This window comes from Anas platyrhynchos, chromosome 24, assembly GCF_047663525.1.
Source record: "Anas platyrhynchos isolate ZD024472 breed Pekin duck chromosome 24, IASCAAS_PekinDuck_T2T, whole genome shotgun sequence".
Lineage (NCBI taxonomy): Eukaryota > Metazoa > Chordata > Aves > Anseriformes > Anatidae > Anas > Anas platyrhynchos.
In genome coordinates this window covers 6682530-6704770 of record NC_092610.1, presented here as the reverse complement: position 1 = coordinate 6704770, position 22241 = coordinate 6682530, and the positions used below count along the sequence as shown (strand labels likewise).

Genomic DNA, 22241 nt, shown 5'->3' with positions numbered 1-22241 from the left:
GTATACGTACACACGCATCCTTTCCTGCATTTCTGCATACTGTCACCCCTTCATCACACCTACCACTAGCCTCACCTTAAAAAAAGATGTTGGAAACTAATGCTCTTCTTGTTTTAAGCTAGCTGAGTAACAGATGAAAGCAACAAAAGCCCTTCATGAAGAAGCAAAACAGCACAGTCAGGCAATTCTAACAGCAAATGCTTCTCAGAGGAATCGCCATCAAGGGCACCAGAGGCTGCATTACTGTGCGCTGTCACTGCCCACCTGCAGCAAGTGGAAACAGCCTGCCCCTGGGGGAGGCAAGAGGCGGCTTTGCCCACAGAACTGACAATGTGCAGGAGAACATGTCCATGGGGAAACATTCGAGCAGACCAGGTGCAGACTTTGAGTGCAAGACCAATGACGGCAGAGTACGCTGGCACATGTTTCCATGGCAGACATATAACCGAAAGCAAGAAAAGACTGGAACCACTCCCCACACCATCTCCAAACTCCCAGCAGGGTCTGTGCAGTCACCTCCCCCGGCTAGGAACACTCCTCAGCAGCTTCCAATGGCATGGCCAAAAGGCAAACATCACCAGCATGTTCCTACCCTTTCTGATTCCTACCCACGTCCAGCTGATCACCCCATCAGTGGCCCTACCCTGTTTCTACATCCCCTCAGGCACTACCCCCAGGCAAAGTCACCAGTCTGCAAGGGACTGGGTGACACTGCCAGATGCCGTGAGGTGCCTCGTCTCTCAGGATCTTCACCAGAAGGCCAGAGATCGGCCACACCATCTCTTTCACACAGCAGCCTGAGGATGGTCCTGAATTAAACCACGGAGACAATGACAATTACAGCACAAGAATCTGCCTGGCTTTCCTTCATGGCTCCTTCCCCTCTTTTCTGTCATTGGCGTCTGGTATAATTAGGCACAATTATTTTGGGGAAAAGTCTACAACTTGGGCATGTTAACTGCAAACAATAGCAATACATTTATCTGTGTGATTGTATACACAAAGTTCTCTATGTGCACTACACCCACCAAAATGTCAGTGAGCTCTTCAGAGGCCAAACCCTAATTGCAAGGATGGGGCATGACAGAGAAAAGAAACACAGAGAAAAACTGAAGGAGATAAAAAGTTTGAGGCAGCATTTGGTAATATGACACAACCACGAGATGTAGTCATTTGTTTCTTACAATGGTACTTCCATGTAAGCAGTGACAGTTGCCACACACAAGACAACTGATTAAGGCATACACAGAACAACTCTGTAACTATGACTAAGAATGTCTAGGATAATTTATGACCAGATAAAATTGAGCAAGCAGGAAGCAGAAAAAAACGCGTGGAAAATCAAGCAGCATCCTGACACCACAGCAGGCTGCTCTGCTCGACCATCAGGAGAAATCCACCACCAGACCCCACCCGCCAGCCAACAACGGGCTGGGGACAACACGCGGGGCTGCGCGGGCACCGCCAGGCTCGGTGCTGGTGGCGGTGGCGGGGGGCAGGGGGCGCTCGGACCCGGCTCTCCCCGCGTCAACGGCCCCGTGCCCGCGGGCCGGGCCCTGCGCTGGGGCGGCCGTTAGCGGGCCCCGCCCCGTCAGGGCTGAAGCGCGGCTCCCCTCACCTCCCCCCCCTCCCCCCCGCCTCACTGCGCAGGCGCCCGAGGGAGGCCCGCGCTTGCGCCCCGCCGCGCGCCGGCCTCATGCGCCTCAGCAGCTCGCCGGCTGGCAGCGGCTCGGCGCGCGCGAGCACCTCCGCCCGCTCCGTTCTGCGCTCCCCGCCCCGCCACGCGCCCTCCGCGCGCCGCCGCTGCTGCACCTCCTGCACCTCCTCCTGCTGCTGCCGCCGCCGCGAGGGCCGGGCGGGAACAGGTGAGGGGCGGCGGGGTGGGGAGGGGGCGCGCGGCGGGCGCGAGCGGGCGGGACCACGCGGGCAGGCGCGGGGGAGGCGGGGGGGGGGGGGGAGGCCGGATGGCGGGGGAGGGGATTAGGGGGGGGGGGGCCGCGCCCTACGGCGGGAACGGGGATGGGGGGGGGGGAGCCTGAGGGACAGCGGGGGGGAGGGGGGGGGCGGGTGACGGGATGGGGGTGACGGGGCCGGGATGGGGGTGACGGGGCCGGGGGGCTGCAGGCGCTGAGGGCACAGGGCCGGGGTCTCGCAGCGGGGCTGGCGCTGCCTCGCCGGGCACCGCGGCCCCCGCTGAGGCTGTGAGGCGTCGCAGGCCGGCGGGCAGATGAAGTACATCCTGGTGACGGGCGGCGTGATCTCGGGCATCGGCAAGGGGATCATCGCCAGCAGCATCGGCACCATCCTCAAGTCCAGCGGGCTGCACGTCACCTCCATCAAGATCGACCCCTACATCAACATCGACGCGGGCACCTTCTCCCCCTACGAGCATGGTGAGCGGCGCCCGGGGCTTCGGGTGGCTCCTGGGGCTGGTACCTGCCGGCAGAGCCCTGCCATGAGGCAGCATGCAGCAAAGATGTTCTCCTGGTGGCTTTGGGCTCCGGTCTGTTATTGCTGCAAATGAAGCTGGTGGCTGGTAAATGGGTCCAGTCGTCAGTGCGTTAGTCTTCTTCGTTGGACAAGGCTTCTAGTTTTATGAGCTGCTCCTGAATTTGCTGTAGCAACCAAAGAAGGTGTTACCCTGTGTTGAATTCTTTAGCTGTCACATGCAAAATCAGCAAGTTGCTGATGCGGACTGTGTATGCGATGGTGGTGTTTGTGCCTTTTTGTGTCCTGCAGGTGAAGTGTTTGTGCTAGATGACGGAGGGGAGGTGGACCTGGACCTCGGTAACTACGAGCGCTTCCTTGATATCCGACTCACCAAAGACAACAATCTGACTACTGGGAAGATTTACCAGTATGTCATCAACAAGGAGAGGAAGGGAGACTATCTTGGCAAAACTGTCCAAGGTGATGTGAAGCTTTGTTTCTGGTGTTTAGATAGATATTCCGTATTTCTGTACTGGTGAGATGCTTTTGAATTCCATCTCAATTTGAGGTCTTTTTTTCTGATCTATGCTGTCTTTGTGACTTTTTGATTTGAGAAGGCATGCTGGTGCAAATTTTGGGGTGCATGCCAAAGTTTACCTGTAACCCCCCCCTCAAAACCTTACAGTGCTTGGGAGCATACTGCCTGTTGTATGACCTATATCCTGGGCTTGGATCCAACTTTCTAACAGCCAGTCCTAAACATGAACAGACGACAGACCAATATATCTGTGGATTATTTGTTAGCTTGTTAAGACTGTTACTGTTGTTGATAACTCATTTAAATAATACTGTTATGTTTTTAGAAGACCTGAAGGATCTTTGAGGATTAGATCATTCTTCTCTTTTTAAGCATCCTCCACAGCTGCTTTGGATAAAGATTTTTATAGCCGGTTTAAAACAGGCTAACTTTCTGCTTAGTACATAGAACAGTATTTACTGGAAGCTTCCATCTTAAAAAGGAACATTGTTTACATATGTTTAAATTGAAGCAGGATTACATTTCCTGCCAAAGCACCTCTCTTGAAAATCACAGCCAAGAATAGCCATTGCAAAAACGCATACTTCTTTAAAGACATGTTATCGGTGCTGATGTGATAGGGGAAGCACTGGCTAGTTATTGTCAGTAATTTGGTCTGTAATGTGATAGGTTGTGATTTTAACCCTTTCCATGGTTTCTTCTTCAGTTGTTCCCCATATCACAGATGCTATACAAGAATGGGTAATGAGGCAGGCACGGATTCCTGTAGATGAAGATGGTATTGAACCCCAAGTTTGCGTGATTGAGGTTTGTAGCTCTTAAAACATAGCTTTTTTTTCTGTATGGAATAAACTGAACTATACATACGTTTTGTTTAATAAAACTTTAATTTTCAGTAATATTTGACTTTGCATGTTGAGATGGTTAAAAAATCTCCCTTGTTAGCCTCACTTTAATCTTCTGGTTGCTCTGTGTCTGAATCCATATACAGAAGGCTTAGGTCGTGGACAGTTATATTTTTGAAGTCCTTTGCTCTCTAGAATAATCCAAATTAGTTTATGGAATGAATTTTAGCTCTCGTAATTTTATACATCGAAGTTTGAGTTAACAGTGCTGTGCCCTCATCATACTTGGTGGATAGAGGAAGGGTAGTAAAGTGACCCTCTGGTGACAAGTACTTGTCTCTCCTTAGCAGTAACAGGACCCTCGGAGTGACTACCTCCAGCATAGACCTAGAAAAATGAATTGCACGAGTCAGTAGTGATGAACCCTGTTCTGTTGCCTGCACATTGTATGTGTCATCCTGCTGCCAGAGGAGACAGAATAGGGCTAAGCCTCTGAGGTGGTGCCGCTGAGTTGGCTGGCAGGATATGCTGATACAGGAGAGAAAGCGTTTGTCAGAGTGCCCAGGTCACGGTGACTTAGGACTCCTCCTGCAGCTTGAGTGCCAATTTCTGTCACAGGATTTGCAGCTATGGATCCTGAAGTACCTAGGAAGCACTGTCTGACAGCGCTCAGGAGTTTGTCACTGCTCCAGAGGATGCCTTGTGTTTCTTTATCTGCATGTGTGCAAAAACACTGTATAGTCATTTAAACTAACAGAAATTTTGCTTCTTTGTGCCACCTAATGTTCATAAATGATAATTCAGAAGATCTGTGATAGTAGCCCAACAGCGTTTTAACACTTAAATCTTTTCCCTAAAGAGAGAGTAAAGGCAAAGCTAATGTCCCTGGAGATGTGCTGTCTATGTGAGAAGCTGTTTTTCTCGTGGATTTTTGACTTTGGGGTAAATCACGAAGGTAGAATAATAGTTGGGGTACAATGGAGACTGAGGAAGTAGTACGTACAACTGGCAAATATTGTTGTTTTTCATAATGATGTTTTGGTGTTGATGCTCCTTAGGGAATTAGAGGGAGGTGCTGGGGAGGTATTTAGATGTCCTTTATGTGTTGGTACCCTTTAGCATACCTATATAGTAGAGTTTTGATGTTAACTTTAATTCTAAATGTCTTTGTCTTTTTTTAGCTTGGTGGAACAGTAGGTGATATTGAAAGCATGCCTTTCATTGAAGCTTTCCGTCAGTTCCAGTTCAAAGCCAGAAGAGAGAATTTTTGTAACATTCATGTCAGTCTAGTTCCACAGGTAAGGAACTAAAATGCGAGGTGGTCAGCTGCTTCTTTGGATCCAAAACTTGATTTATAAATAGTTGTTTCTGATATGCTGTATCTAAAGACACTGTATTTCTATTTCTATATATAGAAACTTCTGGAAGAAATGCAGAGAATATAAGGTTACATATTTTTATGAGGTTCACAAGAACAGAACAGATTTTTTTCAAAGTGTGTAAACATGTAATAAATAGTTGGGAGTTGCAGCAAACTCAGTTGTCATCTTTTAACTGCTGTTTTTCTCTATGGAATCATCTAGCTTTGGCAGATAAATTTGCTGTCTAGTGCTGAAAACTTCCCAATTTTCTTGATTTATGTTGTCTTTCACTTCTGCAAAGCTCTCATAAAATTCAGTGTTAGAGCAAGACCTCATAGCCATTTCATTTTAAAATGATCATATTCCAAGTTATTCCTACACTTTGTTATTTGTTACTGTATTTCTTTTTCCCAATATGTCCAATATCTGTAGTTCATGAAATAAGTTGGGTTACTTTTGTAATTTGAATACATAATACTGTGATTTGAAATACAATCTATGTGTTTTCATCTTTAACAGCAGCCAGATGTGACAGTTTTTAAATGCTGTATGGTAGTCTCAGTGGCAGTTGCCCTTGGTTCAAAAATTCACTGAATAAGGTCTTAAGAAGCAGTGCTATTAAAAGAATCAGTTAATTAGAAATCACAAATTAAAACAAAATGTCCTTATATTTCAAGTAGATGCTGCAAACTCCAGTTAATACGACAAGCAAATGAAGGTACTTTATGCCATGTAACCTGATCTGTATTATCTGCCCTGGATTTGAATGCAATTTACAGTTTTTACCACTCAAAAACCTCTATTTCAAGAATCAGTGCTGAAAAAATGTCTTCTATGGTAATGGAAGTATGCATAAGTATTTGTTGTTTAGGATCTGGATTTGACAGAGTAACTCAGTTGCCTTACAAGGGTGCAGATCAGTCTTCGTTCTCTCTTCTCAATCTTACCTTCCCTTTCTGGCTGGGCTAGGTGATTTAGGGAGAGAAAATCAGGAATTTGAATTGCTAGGTATTTGGAGGGAACAGTGAATAAAAAAACTGAGACTGCGCTCTCCTTTTCCACAGTAATATGCATGTCTTCCTACTGTACAGACTTGATCTCTGGTTTCTGCTGGTTGATTTCAGTCAAAGTTTGGGTCAAAGTTTTATGAGACAAAAAGGGTGGAGAGTCCCCAGTAACGTGAGTAATTTCTACAAATCATCAGAAATTAATGTAACAAATTCTGTTCTTTGACCAGCCAAGCTCTACAGGAGAGCAGAAGACCAAACCCACCCAAAACAGTGTTCGTGAACTCAGAGGACTTGGTCTCTCGCCAGACCTGGTAAGGTTTGCTGCATGGCTTTGAATTTGAAAATGCAGTACTGGCACGTTGCAACAGCAACCTAGTCTAAATAAGTTGAGTTCTTGCATATTGGTAACTAATTGTTTTTTGTTGTTTTTTTTCCAAGTCACAGAGACATTGCAGAAAGACTTTTTTTTTTGTTAGAGGTTTGTTATGTGAATGTCTGAGTAGTCTGCTGCTTCAGAACCTTAACGGTGCTGTTCTGTTAGATTGTTTGCAGGTGCTCTACTCCTTTGGATACCTCAGTAAAAGAAAAGATTTCCATGTTCTGTCATGTTGAACCAGAACAGGTAAAGAAAGGTTGCTGTCTACTTTGTTTATTGCAAGTAGCAATAAATATTGTAGCTGTTTGTCAAATGCTGAGCGAAGTTTTACCTGAGCATAGAGCTGTTGTTCTAGCTCTCTCTGTAATAGCTGCATAATTCATTTACTTCTTTGTCTTACCTACGTTCCCTTGCATAAGCAACTGTTACAATTGTCCTTTTTGTGTCCGCATCTATTTTTTATAAGGTAAATATGCTTAGGTGTAGACAATTCTGTGGAATCCAAGGTATTTTCTGAATAGCTTTTTTATACCTTGTTTATCCTTCAACATTCCTTCTGTAAATACAGAAAAATGAGATTTTTATCAGTGTTTAGAAGCAAAAGGGTAGTTGCCCAAAATTGTGTTAAAAGGATATGTGCATTTTTGTACACTACTTCTGTGATAGTATTCTTCTGCCTGTGGTTACATATGGAGAAATTACAAAGAAAAGTTTAAATGGTATTTGAGAGGAGCATTGTTTACTTGAATGTTATGTGGTATGCAAAAATTCCATGTTAGCCTGATTTTTGTGGTGCTGAGCATAATCTGCATAGCATAGTCTGAGTTTGACTTTGGAAAATAATCAGATAGTCTGGAGGGTGCTTATTAGTGCTTTCAGTTCCAGCCAGAGCTTGAAAAAGTGTGTCTTTTTATGAAACAAGGGATATCACTGCACATTTTCAGGCTCTGTCAAGTCTTCTTTTTAAGTTCCTATACAAGATCAAAGGGAGTCTTGAGGTTTCAGGTGTTATATTCAGAATTAGCTGGTGATAATATTGATGTGTCAGCAGTATGATACCCACCTCTTGTTTTCTAACGTGCTGTTGGTCAGGAATTTTAAGTAAATACCCTATGTCAGCCACTTTCTTGGAAGTTTAATGCAATTTTATGTAGTTGTTTCTCTAACTGCAGTTGCACTTGAATTGAGAAGTAGATGTTACTGCCTACAAAGGCAGAAAATTGCAGTTTAGTTTTGCTGGTGAAGTGTTGAACTGTGCTTTCATGGGAGTTGGGAGAAATGAGGATTTAAAAATAGTTGTCATATTTTTGATCCTTAATAAAGTAGTCTCCATGATGGTCAGGTGGCCATTGTTTAGAGATGTCTTTCCTTTTCTGCTGAAGCCTTCTTCAGTGAATTTAACTGTTGAAGTCTGTATTCCTCACCAGTCTTAGAATTCTTTGTTCTGTAGCTGTTTAATTCCAAGTCTGATGAAGGACTGAAAATGATTACTTTATTGAGCCCACAGTGTTCCCTGGACTTTAGTCAAACTTGGAGCCCTGGTTAAGAATGACAATGGTGGGCAGATCCAGTCATGCTGGGGGTTGTAGTTCTAGAAATATGAAGTCTTTCCTTCCCCAGAGCTGGAGACCTCTGCTTAGGAGGAGAAACTCACCTCTTGACTTCTTTTTTGAATTCTGTTACACACTTGCATAACTTCCATAGCAGCTGACTGTCATACTGCTGGGTCATCATGCCACAGCCCTTCCTCAGGCTGCAGTGAGTCGCAATACCTGGGAAGTGGTGAAGGATAACCTTTTTAAGTATAGGGAAACTACTATTAAGATGTTCATGTGGTATGTTATTCAATGCATCTTATTTCTTGCATGTTTAAGTAGTCAAAGGGTTTTTTTCTAGAGGTGGAAGTTCTTTCAATAGTCATCTAAAAATAATTTGACAGGCATGCTTAAATCTGTTCTAATGACATTCATATTTTATGAACAGGTTATCTGTGTTCATGATGTCTCTTCTATATACCGGGTTCCTCTGTTGTTAGAGGAGCAGGGAGTTGTTGACTACTTCAGACACAGGCTTGATCTTCCCATTGGGAGACAGCCCAGGAGGATGCTTATGAAGTGGAAGGAAATGGCTGACAGGTGAGCTGCACCGCTGCGTGAAGTGAGACTTAAGAATCTCAATAAGTTTCTCTACTTCATTGTTGGTCGTTAGGTTATGAGTGTTACTACATATTCAGCCAGTGTTCTGAAGTGCTCAAGCTTTTTCCTCTTTTTTTTTCTTTACTACAAAAGTACATTTTCTTTCTAGATGTTTAACCATTTGGAAAAAAATATAAATCTTCAGTTAGAGAGTCTTTTAAGATACATTGAGTTCCTTACATTGTGATGTTAGTGTACTGCCTATGTCAGAACCATTTTGAAGTACTTAATGTGAATGGCTCAGCCCTCCCCCCCAAAAACAGCGGTGTTGTTACATAGCATTGAAATCCTTTTGTAGGCACACACAGGAGTCATCAGGAATGTCAGTTAAAAAAAAAAAAGTGCGTGCTTTCAAGCGAGTGAAACAGCTGTTCTGTAACTGTTCCATCTGAGACTCCTAGAACACTTTTTTTTTTCATGTGGGGACTACAGTGCATCTTCTTTTAGAAATAGTGAATTGAGTCTTTTCAGTCAGCATTCAGGCCCTTTCTGAAGCCGTATATATGGCTGTCTTTATAAGAAATTAATTTTCAGGATCTAGATTCTTCTCCTTAAAACACGGGTGACCAATGTAAAGAACGTTTCACTTTGACAGGGAAAGGCCTCAGTAAATGACTTGGTTAAAGGTACTTAATTCTGAAATACACTGTTTAAACAGAATCTCTTAGTTGTAATCAAGAATGCTGTGTAAATCACGTGCTGCCAGAGGCTGGGGACAGAAAGTGTAGGCAGCACAACTCAGGATTCTAGAAGTCATTTCTTTATTTCTGGCTGCTGAAGTGAACTCAGTCAGAAGCAGCGTGGGAAGATGCAGTACAGTATAAACATATGCAGAATTGTGCTTTGATCCTCTCTTCTGATAGTTTACTGCTGACTTCTTGGATATAATAGAACTTCCCGAAAAGACAGTTTGTATCTGTTCAAAATGGCTTTTTACCACAAGGAGAGACAAGTTAATTTATACGTAACTTTATGCAAGCTTTTGCTCTCATGTTGGTGTTTTTTCTTCTATTCTTGCTTTGATGTTTTTTAGGTTGTCTTTGTTACGGAAGGTCATCTCTTTCACAGTTGGTTTATCTCTAGTCTGACAGACCCCAAGAGCCTAGCTCTTTAAATTACTTGAAAAGCTGAATAGAATATAAATAATTCTTGTCCCATTTCCTCTTATTGGTGAAATAACACCAGCGTTTTGATTTTTCTTTAGGTATGACCGTCTCCTTGAAACATGTTCCATTGCACTAGTTGGCAAATACACCAAGTTTTCAGATTCCTACGCATCTGTCATTAAGGCACTGGAACATTCTGCACTGGCTATCAACCATAAACTTGACATCAAGGTGTGTGTGTGCATGCAAGTAAATTTCCCCTTTCATTCTTACAGTGCTACAAATCTTAGTTGTTAGGCTTAAAGGGAGAGTTGGTCCAGCCAGTGAACTTTAAAACTGTTACTGGATTATAGCATCTGTTGTCAGGCATAAAACAGCTTTAAAGCAAACCAGCCTTTCATCCTGAGAGTTATGCAAGGCGTCAGTGTTGATGGGAACTCCTGAGTGCACAGTGTTGCATGTTGAACTATGGCAGAGCTCTAGATGTATTTAAAGAGGGCAGTATTTGCTTTAATTTCTAGCAGTTTTCGAAAGTGATCCTTTTTTAGGGTTGTTGCTGTTAACCTTGTACTGACAGCCTTTATGATGCTTCTCCCTCATTCTTTTATTGAGGTTTTAATGCTGGACTGGCTCCACAGATGCTTCTAATAGTCTTGATCACAGCCAAATGTTCTGAAAAGGTTAAAATGTGTATCTGTTGTCAGAAATTGAACTTATTTAATTAAAGGTTTTTTAAAGGTGCAGTGGATTCATGATGCCATTGAGTCATGGAAATAGCTGCTTTTTTTTTTTTTTTTTTTTAAAACAGCACCATTCTGCATTTGTCTTACTTTCACCTCCGCTGATTTTTTAGGAGTGGTGAAAGGCAAATACTGAGTGTGTTCATTCATGGGCAGTTCCTAGTAACTGTATTTGTATGGTTCAGAAGGGTAATGGATTCTGTGTGTGTTGTGCATCTAGACCTTATATTAATGAGAACTAGAAGATTTCATGTTTGTATTTTTTGTGGCAGTACCTCATAATCCTTTTTGGGATTTATTTTCCTCAGTATATTGACTCTGCTGACTTGGAGCCAGCAACCCTCCAGGAAGAACCTGTCCGATACCATGAAGCATGGCAGAAACTATGTGGTGCTCAGTAAGATTCTTGTACTCTGTCCATTTCTTTGGAGCGCGTCTGGTAAACTTGCTACTTCTGACACTTAGGGAATGTCTCGCCATAGGCCTTTTTCTTAGGCAGTGTACCAGCACACTCTTGAAGCTGCCCCAAAGATCTCTCAAGGAAACTAAGGATAAGATAGAGTAGAATTACTTTGAAAAAAAATAAAAATGAAAAATGAGGGAGTTTGTGAAAGGCAGCATTAGGGAAAATTATTATAGACATAAGGATTTGCACAGACTTAGCAGGGAAATGGGGTGAAAGGAAATGGGATAGATAGTGGCAAAGGTTTGGAAAACCAAAGAGAGGAAATGCATAAATGTGGTATTCAGTTCTTTAAGAAGAAGATATAGGTAATGTGTTCAGCTCTGGAGCCACCTAGAATGATCATCTTGGTGGCTTCCTCTGGACTCAGAAGGCTGGAGCACCTCTCTTGTGAAGACAGACTGAGGGAGCTGGGGTTGTTCAGCCTGGAGAAGAGAAGGCTCCAGGGAGACCTCACAGTGGCCTGACAGTGCCTAAAGGAGGCTGCAGGAAAGCTGAGGAGGAGCTCTTTGTCAGGGAGTGTGGTGATAGGACAAGGGATAATGGGTCTAAACTAAAACAGGAAAGGTTTAGATTAGATATCAGGAAGAAATTCTTTACTATGTGCGTGGTGGTGCACTGGAACAGGTTGCTCAGAGAAGCTGTAGATGCCCCATCCCTGGAGGTTTTCAAGGCCAGGTTAGATGGGGCTTTGGGCAACCTGGTCTGGTGGGAGATGACTCTGCCCATGGCAGAGGGGTTGGAATTAGATGATCTTTAAGGTCCCTTCCAAGTTGAACCATTCTGATTCTACGAAAAAGTGTTACAATGCAGAGAAATACCAAGAGTTAGCCAGGAAGCTCTTGTTAGAAAACAAGAACCAGTGGGGCTTGTTAGTCCTGAAGGAAGCAGGCTTTGGGTTATACTGATAGAACAAAGAAGCTCCTGCAGAATTGAGTTTCTTTGTGCCTGGGGTTAGGACAACGTGACTGCAGCCAGTGGCTTCCTTGGCATGGGCCAGGGTGGATGATGCATTTGCAAACGGGTGTTTGTTGCGGAGTGCGTGAATCATCCAGTGTGAACTACTTGAGTATTGCAACCTGTGTTATATTTGGGATTCCTTGGAAGGTAAAATGTGCATTTATAAAATGTTACCCCCCAAATATTTTATGACACCTCATATGAAGTCAGACAGAAGCTGTGCTGCAGACAGGCTTTGCCACTTAAGGCACTTTAAAGCCCTTTTCAGTAGTGAATTCTTGCAAGATGTATAGGAGAGAGTGGCACGTGGTTGCTGGGAGCCATGCTGGTGAGTCACATGTGAAAAGAATCTTCTCACTCTCGTGCAGCGGAGTCCTGGTTCCTGGTGGATTTGGTGTTCGTGGGACAGAAGGCAAAATTCAAGCTATTTCTTGGGCAAGAAAACAGAAAAAACCCTTCTTAGGTGAGAAACATTTTTCATCCATTAGAAGAAATAAGGAAATTAAATAAAAACTTAACTGGACTGCAGCAAGAGCTTTGTGGATTTTCACGACTGTTTAGAATATACAGTTTTGAAGATAATTGGCTGAAGGAAAGCGGTAGTCTGTGCTCAGGTTAATGGGGTAATAAAGTCATCATCTTCAGTTAGCTCTGAAGTAGTCAGAGTTGGTTGGGATGTGATGACAAAATATCCGTGATGAGGGGGGTTATGAGTTTCAGAACATGGCTGTGGTATCTTGGCACCTGGAAACAAAGAAATGTGTGAATGCTTTTAAACTAACTGGGCATAGTGCGAGACTGGAGATGTCATGTGAGCAGTGGATAGGGTGTGAGGTGTGGAGGTAAAATGTGTCAAAACAGTCTGGTACAGGGTGAACAGCCCCTTAAATCCAAATCCCAGTCAGGGGTGTGTCTCTTCCAAGTTTTCCTCTGACTCCGGACTGCTCTGTGAAGGCGTGTGCGCTTTGCCCAGCAAAGCTTTTGCTTCTGTGAATATAGGCTCAGTGGTCCCTTGTCCTGACTTGATCTGTATTCTGTCTTTCCTTCTGCAGGCGTTTGTTTGGGAATGCAGTTAGCAGTTGTGGAGTTTGCACGCAGTGTTCTTGGTTGGCAAGGTAATTGCACAAAGCCTTTCCAGGGTTTTGGATATTTTATTTTGGTTGGGTAATACCTGTAACTATATTTTTCATTGGTAGGTAGATTAAAATTTATTTTTTTCTAGGCTTATAAAAAAATTCCCCTCCTCCTTTGCTAACTCAAAAAAGAAATAATCTCCTTATCTTACTCAAGTAAAGCTCAGTGCTGGAATGCTTTTAACAACAGAAAAAATTCTATTGCTTGGAGTGAGGTTCAGCTCCTGATTAAGACACGTAAGTGGAGTTGTGCTCACGTGTGCTGGACAGCCTAATTCCCATTATAGCCATTCATTGGCAATGAAGACCAGAACACAATTCAGCTGACCAGGCAGTTACACCTACTTCAGTGATTTGAATTGTTTTCTGGGCTCCACTGCTTGAGTGGACTTGGTTCCTGTTTTAAAAGAAGTTTTGACAGGAAGTAGTGTCTCAGACTGATTCTGAATTTTGGTAGTAGTGAAGGGGTGGAGGGGGCAGTCATGGGGATGTGTTCTTCAGAGTACTTCTTCCTTCCCACTCCCTAGCTTTATTTAAAATATTCAGAACCGTTGTATTTTTCCTGAATGACCCTTGCTTTCAGCACTGAGTGCACTAGCATTAGTTGCCCTGCCTCTGGGCAGAAATTCATATCTAACGTAGCTGACAGAGTACTGTGTTTTTGCTGTCTGGGGCTGAAATGACAGCTCTGTGCAGGGAGAGGGTCTCAGCAAAACTAAGGCTGCTGCTTGCCAGAAGGGTGGGGATGGGATGCAGTTGTACCTGGGGGAGGTGCATGCCATGGTGAGAGGAACTTTGTGTTTCTAATCAATTAATGTAACGTTGCAGATGCTAACTCAACAGAATTTGACCCCAAAACCACTCATCCAGTGGTGAGTATGTAGTGACTTGCTTGTAGTATCCTTACTGTGTTAGACTTGTCTGTACACACCTGTTCATATAGATAAAGCCTTGGATTGTTATGTCTTATGGCTTTTTTAAGTCTGCTTTTCATCACTTCCTAATCTGAACAACAAATGTTTCCTAGTTAACTGTATGACAGTTGCCACTTCTTAAAATATTATAGTGCTTGTTAATGGTGCAACAGTGGGATATATATATGTGTGTATAATACAATTGTTCTTCTTCGTAAAATGAAATGTTTCCTAAGAGACGAAAGGAAAAAATGCCCTTCTTAAAGGGCAGTTTAAAAGCTATCTGAAATCAAAGAGTAAACAGTAAAGATTTGGTGATATCCAGGTCCAGTCGAATTTGGATATCACCAAATTTGATTATGATCTCAGGAATCAGCATAGGCAAAGATAAATTCCTTAGAACATTTGTAGACAGATTTCCGAACGTGTGTTTCTCAGACTGCAGACCACATATGTGTCATCCAGGGTCCTATCATAAAGGCTGACTTCTGCTATGATTTTAAAACACTACTCAGAAGGAAAGGTTTTTCTAAAAACAAGCTTATGGAGTTATATGAAGTATAACTGATGCTGATTTCAGGTTTTTGTTTCTGTGAAATTGATTTGCTTAACATTTAGTTCAGTAAATAGCACAGTATTATTATTGTGGAATCTGTGTGGGCTTTGACTTGGACCATTTCCTATGCTAGAGCTTCCCAAATATCCCCAAGCCTTCTATATGTTCTCTGTACAGCCTTTACTAGAATAACTGCTAATTAATCAAGTTCTGTGGGTTGATTTAGTTGTTTTCTGCATTGATGTTGATTTCTTTTTTCCTGTTAGTGTTTCAGAGTGTGCCTGGGACTGAGCATCCCTCAGTCTCACTTCCTGCTCTGAATGCTTTTCCCAGGTCATAGATATGCCAGAACATAATCCTGGGCAAATGGGTGGAACTATGAGGCTTGGCAAGAGAAGAACACTCTTCCAAACGAAGAATTCAATCATGAGTAAGGCTTGTTTTATCTTCCAGGTTTGGAAGTGTTTCCTGGGAATAAGATGCCTATATAATGGGTATAGGGAAGTAAGATCTGGGAATGTTAAAGCATTCCTTGAACTTACTTCCATTAGTGAAATGGAGATCAATCAATTTGGTCCCCTCTAGAAGTGGTTCATGACAGTAAATGCTAATCATGTGAGCCTGTCAAAACTTGGCATCAGGTGAACTGTTTGGCATTTATTTAAGACATTGACTTTTTTTTTTTTTGGTGTAGGGAAGCTGTATGGGGATCATGATTTCTTGGAAGAGAGACACAGACACAGGTTTGAGGTAAAAATGCTATTGTGGGTGTTGAGCTTTTCCGTATAATCCAGGCACAAGAAATCATGGGTTTTCTTGCTTCTGGTCTTCTAGGTCAATCCAGAACTGAAAAAATGTTTTGAAGAGCAGGGTTTGAAATTTGTAGGCCAAGATGAGGAAGGAGAGCGAATGGAAGTGGTTGAGTTGGAAGGTGAGTATTTAAGCAATGAGACTATGAGCCTCAGTATCTCTGAGGGAAACTGAAGGTAATCAAGCAGACCAGTCCAGGCTCCCTCAGAACCATTCTGTCCATAGAATGACATGCTGAGTTACATGAGGAAAAACAAAAAAAAAAAACAACACACACACAAAAAAACAAACAAACAACAAAAACAAAACAAAACAAAAAAAAACAGTGCCATGGGCCTGTCCATTTAGGAAGAACAGACAGAGATAGAAAGATACTGATCACATTTAAGCCATGGTGTTGGGGAGGAAGTGTTTTCAGTGACAGTTCAGGCATAGACTTAGAGACTTCTCATTAATGTTTCCTGTTTCTTTCTTGTAGAGCATCCATTCTTTGTGGGTGTTCAGTATCACCCTGAATTCCTCTCTAGACCAATTAAGCCATCTCCTCCATACTTTGGCCTTCTGTTGGCATCTTCAGGAAGACTCGCACATTATCTGCAAAAGGGCTGCAGGCTCTCACCCAGGTAGGTTAAAGGAAGATTCTCATAAGGAAGATTCTCATGCAGCAGTGCTTCCTCCTACAGGGTAAACTGGAGGCTCTTGTTCACACAGAGTGGGGCTTTGCTGGTCTGTGAGGTGCTGGGAGTGCTTAGAATCACAGAATAATTTAGGTTGGAAAAGATTTCCAAGATCATCAAGTCAAACTGTTAACCTAGCACTGCCAAGTCTACCACTAAACCATGTCCCTAAGCACTGCATCCACGCATCTTTTGAATAACTTCAGGGATAGTTACTCAACTACTTTGCTGGGCAGCCTGTTCCAACCCTTTCATTGAAGAAATTTTTGCTAATATCCAACCAAAACCTTCCCTGGCACAGCTTTAGGCCATTTCCTCTTGTCCTATCCCTTGTTGTTTGGGAAAAGGTGCTTGCAGTACCTCTTCTTCACGCTCTTAGTTGAAACCTGTTGTCTTGTATTTTAGTATTGACTGTAGTGCCATAGAGCTGCGCTTGTCCCACAGTGAGGTCCCATCTTCAGGAAAAGTAATTCTGGAGTGTCCTGTTGGGAATCAGATCTTTGAGGAAACTCAGTTGGGCCTGCTCTTCTAGATGATTGGAGACCTCACAGGGTTTTCTGCATGTTTCTTGTACAAGTCCTAGGTACAGGTTGATCCTTGAGAAACTTGTTTCCATTGATGGTTTAAAGAACGGTCCCAGGTTGTTGTAGCTTTGTGGTTTTTTTCTGCTGCATTAAGCTTTTAGTTTGCAAAACAACTAATGTTTTGGATAGATTACAACTGTGCATTTACTTTATTCTGTTGCTTCTGACTGCCCTGCAGTTCTGCTCAGTAGCCACGGCAGTGTGCAGCAAATGAATACCACTTCGGTAGTGACCCTTTTCTCCTTATAAAGAAGGATGTGCTTTCGTAGTAGGAATGCTAACACACGCTAAACCACAGTAGCAACACCCAAAAACACCTCAACAATACCAGAGAGAGAACACAAAATTTATTAAACAAAAGCAATGCAAAAAGGAAAGCATTGGCGTTTCTGGGTTGAGCTGAGCGCAGCTGTACCCACAGGAATTCCTGCGCCAATCTCTAGGGAATGGCTGTCAGTTGTGCTCTGACTGATCTGCCATAAAGAGAGTTTGTGTTACGATGCCTCATTTCAGTGCTCCATGGGTTGAAAGATATTTTAATTACCTGCTTTTGCATGTGAAGTTTGAAGTGGCTCCTCACAGGAGAGGAGCTTGAAGTTTCTTCTGTATTGGAGCATCCTAAGTTGTTGTTACCTGCTGTGGGAGTTTTTTGTGATTATGTTAACAAATTATTTCATATTGGGCATTTAATCTAAAAAGATTTGTAGCAGTTATAGTCCAGCCTTTATTCCTGTGTTGTTGTAACTGTTACGGAGTGTTCAGGTAAGTCTCATCATTGCATATAGGTGAAGCTTGCAACTAACACCAAAGGAGGGAACAGTCTGTACACTTGACGGTGTAATGACTCTTCAGGTGGGCTTAGGCAGGAGGAGTGGCCCAAGAGAACTGTATGAAATTTAGCAAGGACAGATGTATCTGGGAAGGATAAACCCCTTGCAGTAATGCAGGCTGGGGACTGAGGATCTGGGGAGCAGTTCTGCTTGAATGTTGCTGCAAGTCTTGGTGAACAGCAAGCCGAACATAAGCCACCAGGGTTCAGTGTGCCCCGGCAGCGTAGAAAACATGAACAATGTTCTGGGCTGTATAAATAAGAGATAAAGCCAGTACATGGACAAAAGTGTTTGTCTCTTTACTCAACGTTTCTTAGACCATGCCTAGAATGCTTTATAAAGTTTTGGGCCCCCAGTACAAGTAAGATGTTGATAGACTGGAGGGAGTTCAGTGGAGGGCTACCAAAGAAGATCAGGAGGCTGGAGTGCTTGCTAGTTGAGGAGAAGCTGAGGGAGTTGGGCTTGTTCAGCCTGGAAGAATTATTTTGTTTATGGGGACTTCATGGGGGACCTAATAAGAGCCCACCAGTACCTATGAGAAAGTTTTTAAGAAGATGAAAATCGGATTTTTACAGAAGTGCATGATGGGAAGATGAGAAACAATCAACACAAATTGAATCTGTTTTCCACCTTCAGATTGTTCAAGCATTTGTGCAGGTTGCCCAGTAAGGATTGTGCAGTCCTCACTCTTGGAGAACATCAAAATGTGACTGGATAGATCCTGAGCAATTGTCTCTGGTGTGATAGCTGATCCTGCTGTCTGTCCTGAGAGCCCTTCCAGTCTGAATTATTTTGTGACTCTGAAAAAGTTCTTTCATGGATTAGAGACAATCAACTGTTACTGGGAAGATGAACATAATGGATCATGGATGGTTACCCAGTCTTCTCTTGATTGAATTTAATTTAGATTAGCTTGGTCTTAAAATGTTTCTCTCTATAGATAGATGTGGTTTGATTTATTTATATATATATACATTTATATTATAATATTCTATAATACATATATTTGTTATTCTAGGAAATTTTGCATGCTTTGCTTTTTGTACTAAGCCAACAGTACAAGACCACACTAATTCCTGATGCACATCTAGGTTTATGAAGCACTTTTGCTCTGTAAAATAAAATCTTCCTGAATTCTATAGGGACACGTACAGTGACAGAAGTGGCAGCAGCTCACCTGACTCAGAGATAACAGAGCTGAAGTTTCCATCGTTCAATCACGACTGATTCCCGGTAACTTTTAATGATATTAACCTCTTCCCTTATGGAAGAAAAAATCGTTGCCCAGTCTGTCCTAGTGTTTCACGTCAGTTAGTTGAAAACTGGCATGCTGCAAAAAGTGCCGGTGCTTACACGTGTTCTAGCTGTGTGGAGGGATGCGTAATACCTCGTGTCTGTGTAACAGATGTGGGTGTATATTTCCCTGGCAAACTGACAAATAATAAAGTATAAAAATAAATGTGGGAACTTAGGAATGACTTCAAATAAAGAAACAAAGCACAAATACAGCACACCTTGCTGAAAATGGAAGCATGGCCAACCAAGGGGTTACTGGATTTAGAAGGCTTGGTATTTTGAGAGCACTATCTCATCTTTGCCAAAAAAACATACTTGAAATATCCATTCTCCCCTACTTCATGAGACAGCAAATTTCTCTGTTAAAATTGGATTTGTATGTGTGTATAAAAATAAAATCTAAGTTTTGGAGGAGGGGCAGTAAACCCTAGCTTTCAAACTTCAGCAGCAAAAAAATAAATAAATAAATTAGAACACTTCAAACCTTAATTTCCAATGTTAACTGCGGAGTGGAAATGAGGGTTAGCCCATGAAATCTAGCACAGAAGTACTTCCCCCATCCCCAGTCGTGTTACTGGGCCTTTGTAGTACTAAAGTTAAAGTAGGTTGGGCGTTGGGTTGTTCCAGATCTGGTGCCATGGCAAACTATAAGCTGAAGAAACCCTCTCTAAAGTTCAGAAGCTTTGGCTCACTAAGAGTATCAAGCAAGCTCCATGACATGCCTAGTACTGGGTGCAGAACTGATACCTGGTAACTTGGAGGCCTTCCCCAAAATAAAGTTGTAGGGAAAGTCAAATTGGCCAATGTGATGCACGTCCTGTCCAGCTGACTAAACTGCTGGTTCAAGTCTCAGCTCAACTCTGTTAATAACTGCAACAAAATTAAGGTTTTCCTTTTGGTACAGGCAGTGAGTGGGCAATGCTGCTCATCCAGGGCTGGGAAGGGGGAGAGGTTAATGCTTAGCCTCATAGTGCTCATTCCCAAAGTTTTATTTAAATGCTGACTTCTAGAATAAAGTTCATAGAATGGCTCAGGTTGGAAGGGACCTTAAAGATCATTTAGTTCCAGCCCCCCTGCGATGGGCAGGGAATAACTCCAAGGTTGCTTTCTTGGAGATATAATCTAGTGGTTTTAAAACTGCCACAATGCCCCTGTGAACTAAAAGACGTCTATTTTCAGACAAGGAATGTTGTCAGGTTGCAACTGTTACATTTGTCTGGCGCAATGCAGTTTTAAGACTCAGATTTCAGTGTGCTATGCAATTTCAGTCTATCAACTGTTACTAATTAATTCTTCTGTTTCTTTCTTTCCTTCTCCAGATGTGTCTTCACTGAAGAGAAGAGCCCTCATTAGATTTTTTCCAGGCATTCTTACAGCAATAGCTTGAACACTGTCAGCTTTGGGCTTTCTTAAGTTATATTGTTTTTGTTTTTTTTTTCTTTTCTTTTTTTCAATTCCGTTATGAAATCCTGTCTATTTCCTCAACTTTTCTGTCTTGTTTTTCTGTATAGATTCTGATTATTTCTGGAAGAGAGCTCATCACAGCACATGCACCTCTAGGCTTTTTTCAGTTAGCACCATCTTGGAGATAAAAAGCAAATCTGAGTATGAGATTTGATGTATTGGGGAGAATCTAGTTGCATACGTCCTTCCTAATGCATGGTAATGCTGGCATGAGTTTATATCTTGGACACTGGTGGTTGTGTTGCTTTCTCCAGCCTTTCTGCTCCCAAAGCAGTGTTTATTACTTGTGAAATAATGTGTATGATTCTGGATTTGGAGACTCGGTTCTTGTGCTGTGCTGCAGAGGATGGGTCTGTTAAGCTTTATGCAGTCTTTTTCTGGGAGGGAGGCGGGGGGATGCTTTGTTTATTTTTCCAATAGTATTTAAAAATGTTTGGCACTGGTGGTCTTGGTGCATTCATTGCCGGCAATGAACTTTTAACCAGGAAAATCTTCCTGGAATAGAAGAGTTAATCTGGAACATGATCTGCTCTAACTGTGACAAGTCACTCTGCAGGGATGCAATTAACTTGGATCATGTGAAAAAAAGCAAAACTGTCAGGAAAGCCCATCATTGCTTGAAACGAGGCGTAACTGTTGGCCCTTTCTATGCCAGTGTTTACTGGTGCTGCTTCTTGGGCTGGGAAACTTCAACTCCTTGCATCAAGGGGGAGGTACAGAACAGAAAGTGAACTACTTTCAGATGCTGCCTTTAAAAGCTCCCGTTGTCGTTTACCTTGGACTGAACAGTTCATGGTACTTTTTCTTTGATTTGTAGTGGAGCCTTCCTTTGCCTTTTTTATATGGCGGAGCCACGTGTCCCGCACTCAATGCAATACAGAAGTGCTATTTCCTGAGGGAGGGGTTTAGCAACTTGCCTACAGTGTTACTTGATGTAGTTTGTAGAAGTGTGCTGTCCTATGATGATGAGCTCAGCTTTGCAGTCTTGGGGTGGGAAATGCACTCTTTTTTTTCTTTTTTTTTTTTTTCCTGCCTCTTGCTGCAGTGTAAGCAACACAGTTTTTGGTCTCTGATAATTTAGAAGAAAGGAAGAAAGTTACTCAGTTGTCTGAAGTGTCATATATTCAGAAAACTTCAGTTCATTAAAGTTTGGGGAAAGCTGTATGTGTCAAGCCAGGCTGAGTACTAACTCTTGTGTTATCTGGTGCCAAACTTTATTAAGCACTGTTCTGTCATCTTAAGTGACCTTTTCCAAATTCCCTCTTGCTTTATTCCTTAATTATTTCAAATATACATTGTAAATCTTCTTTTAGCCAGAAAAGCTTTAAGCGTTCTCTGTGTGTGTCACTTACAACATCTCTTGCCAACTGAGATGCTCTCTGTTCTGAGCAAAATGCCAGTCATAAAATGGCTGACTCTAGCAATGTAAGGTCACTTGTTACCTGTAGCACAACTTCCTTTTCTTTTTCCTGAAATATCTTTATTTTGGCCAAAATTGTGCAACTGACTTCGTCATTAAATGAGTATTTGTAATAAAATAACTAGGCAAATGCTTGCTATATTACTTCTGTAACTCGGAGAAAAAGGATGTAAATGTAATATTGTCTACCTTACAATTTTTTTTCTAGCTTGCATTGGCTAATTAGCCTCACAGTGGTTTTAAGACATATGTTTTTGAAGTTCATTCCTCATCTGTCTTTGCTCCAGCCCTGCTCAGGCCCTGGTGCAAGCTTCAGACCTGGGCTGCAGGCTTGGGGCCTGGGTGAGTTGTAGCGGCAATTTCATTTTTTTGAGTTGTTGGAGCCCTGTGATCAGCTCTGGGGTCCCCAGCACAAGGACACGGACCTATTAGAGCAAGTCCAGAGGAGGCCACAAACATGATCAAGGGGCCGGAGCACCTCTCCTGTGAAGGCAAGCTGAGGGAGCTGGGAGAAGAGAAGGCTCAGGGGCAGA

The 22241-nt window shown here is 42.6% G+C and overlaps 1 protein-coding gene across 1 annotated transcript; it reads left to right on the top strand.

Moving 5' to 3' along the window:
• Window positions 1-1644: 1644 nt before the first annotated feature.
• CTPS1 (CTP synthase 1) lies at window positions 1645-21861 on the top strand. The gene is made up of 19 exons (XM_027443837.3): window positions 1645-1865; window positions 2216-2393; window positions 2740-2910; window positions 3675-3775; window positions 4995-5111; window positions 6412-6495; window positions 6726-6806; window positions 8544-8695; window positions 9960-10092; window positions 10910-10998; window positions 12393-12487; window positions 13077-13139; window positions 13986-14029; window positions 14961-15057; window positions 15322-15377; window positions 15462-15558; window positions 15916-16060; window positions 18671-18761; window positions 20144-21861. The coding sequence occupies exons 2-18, from the start codon at window positions 2228-2230 to the stop codon at window positions 18753-18755; spliced, it is 1776 nt and encodes a 591-aa protein (XP_027299638.1). The 5' UTR covers window positions 1645-1865; window positions 2216-2227; the 3' UTR covers window positions 18756-18761; window positions 20144-21861.
• Window positions 21862-22241: the final 380 nt, after the last annotated feature.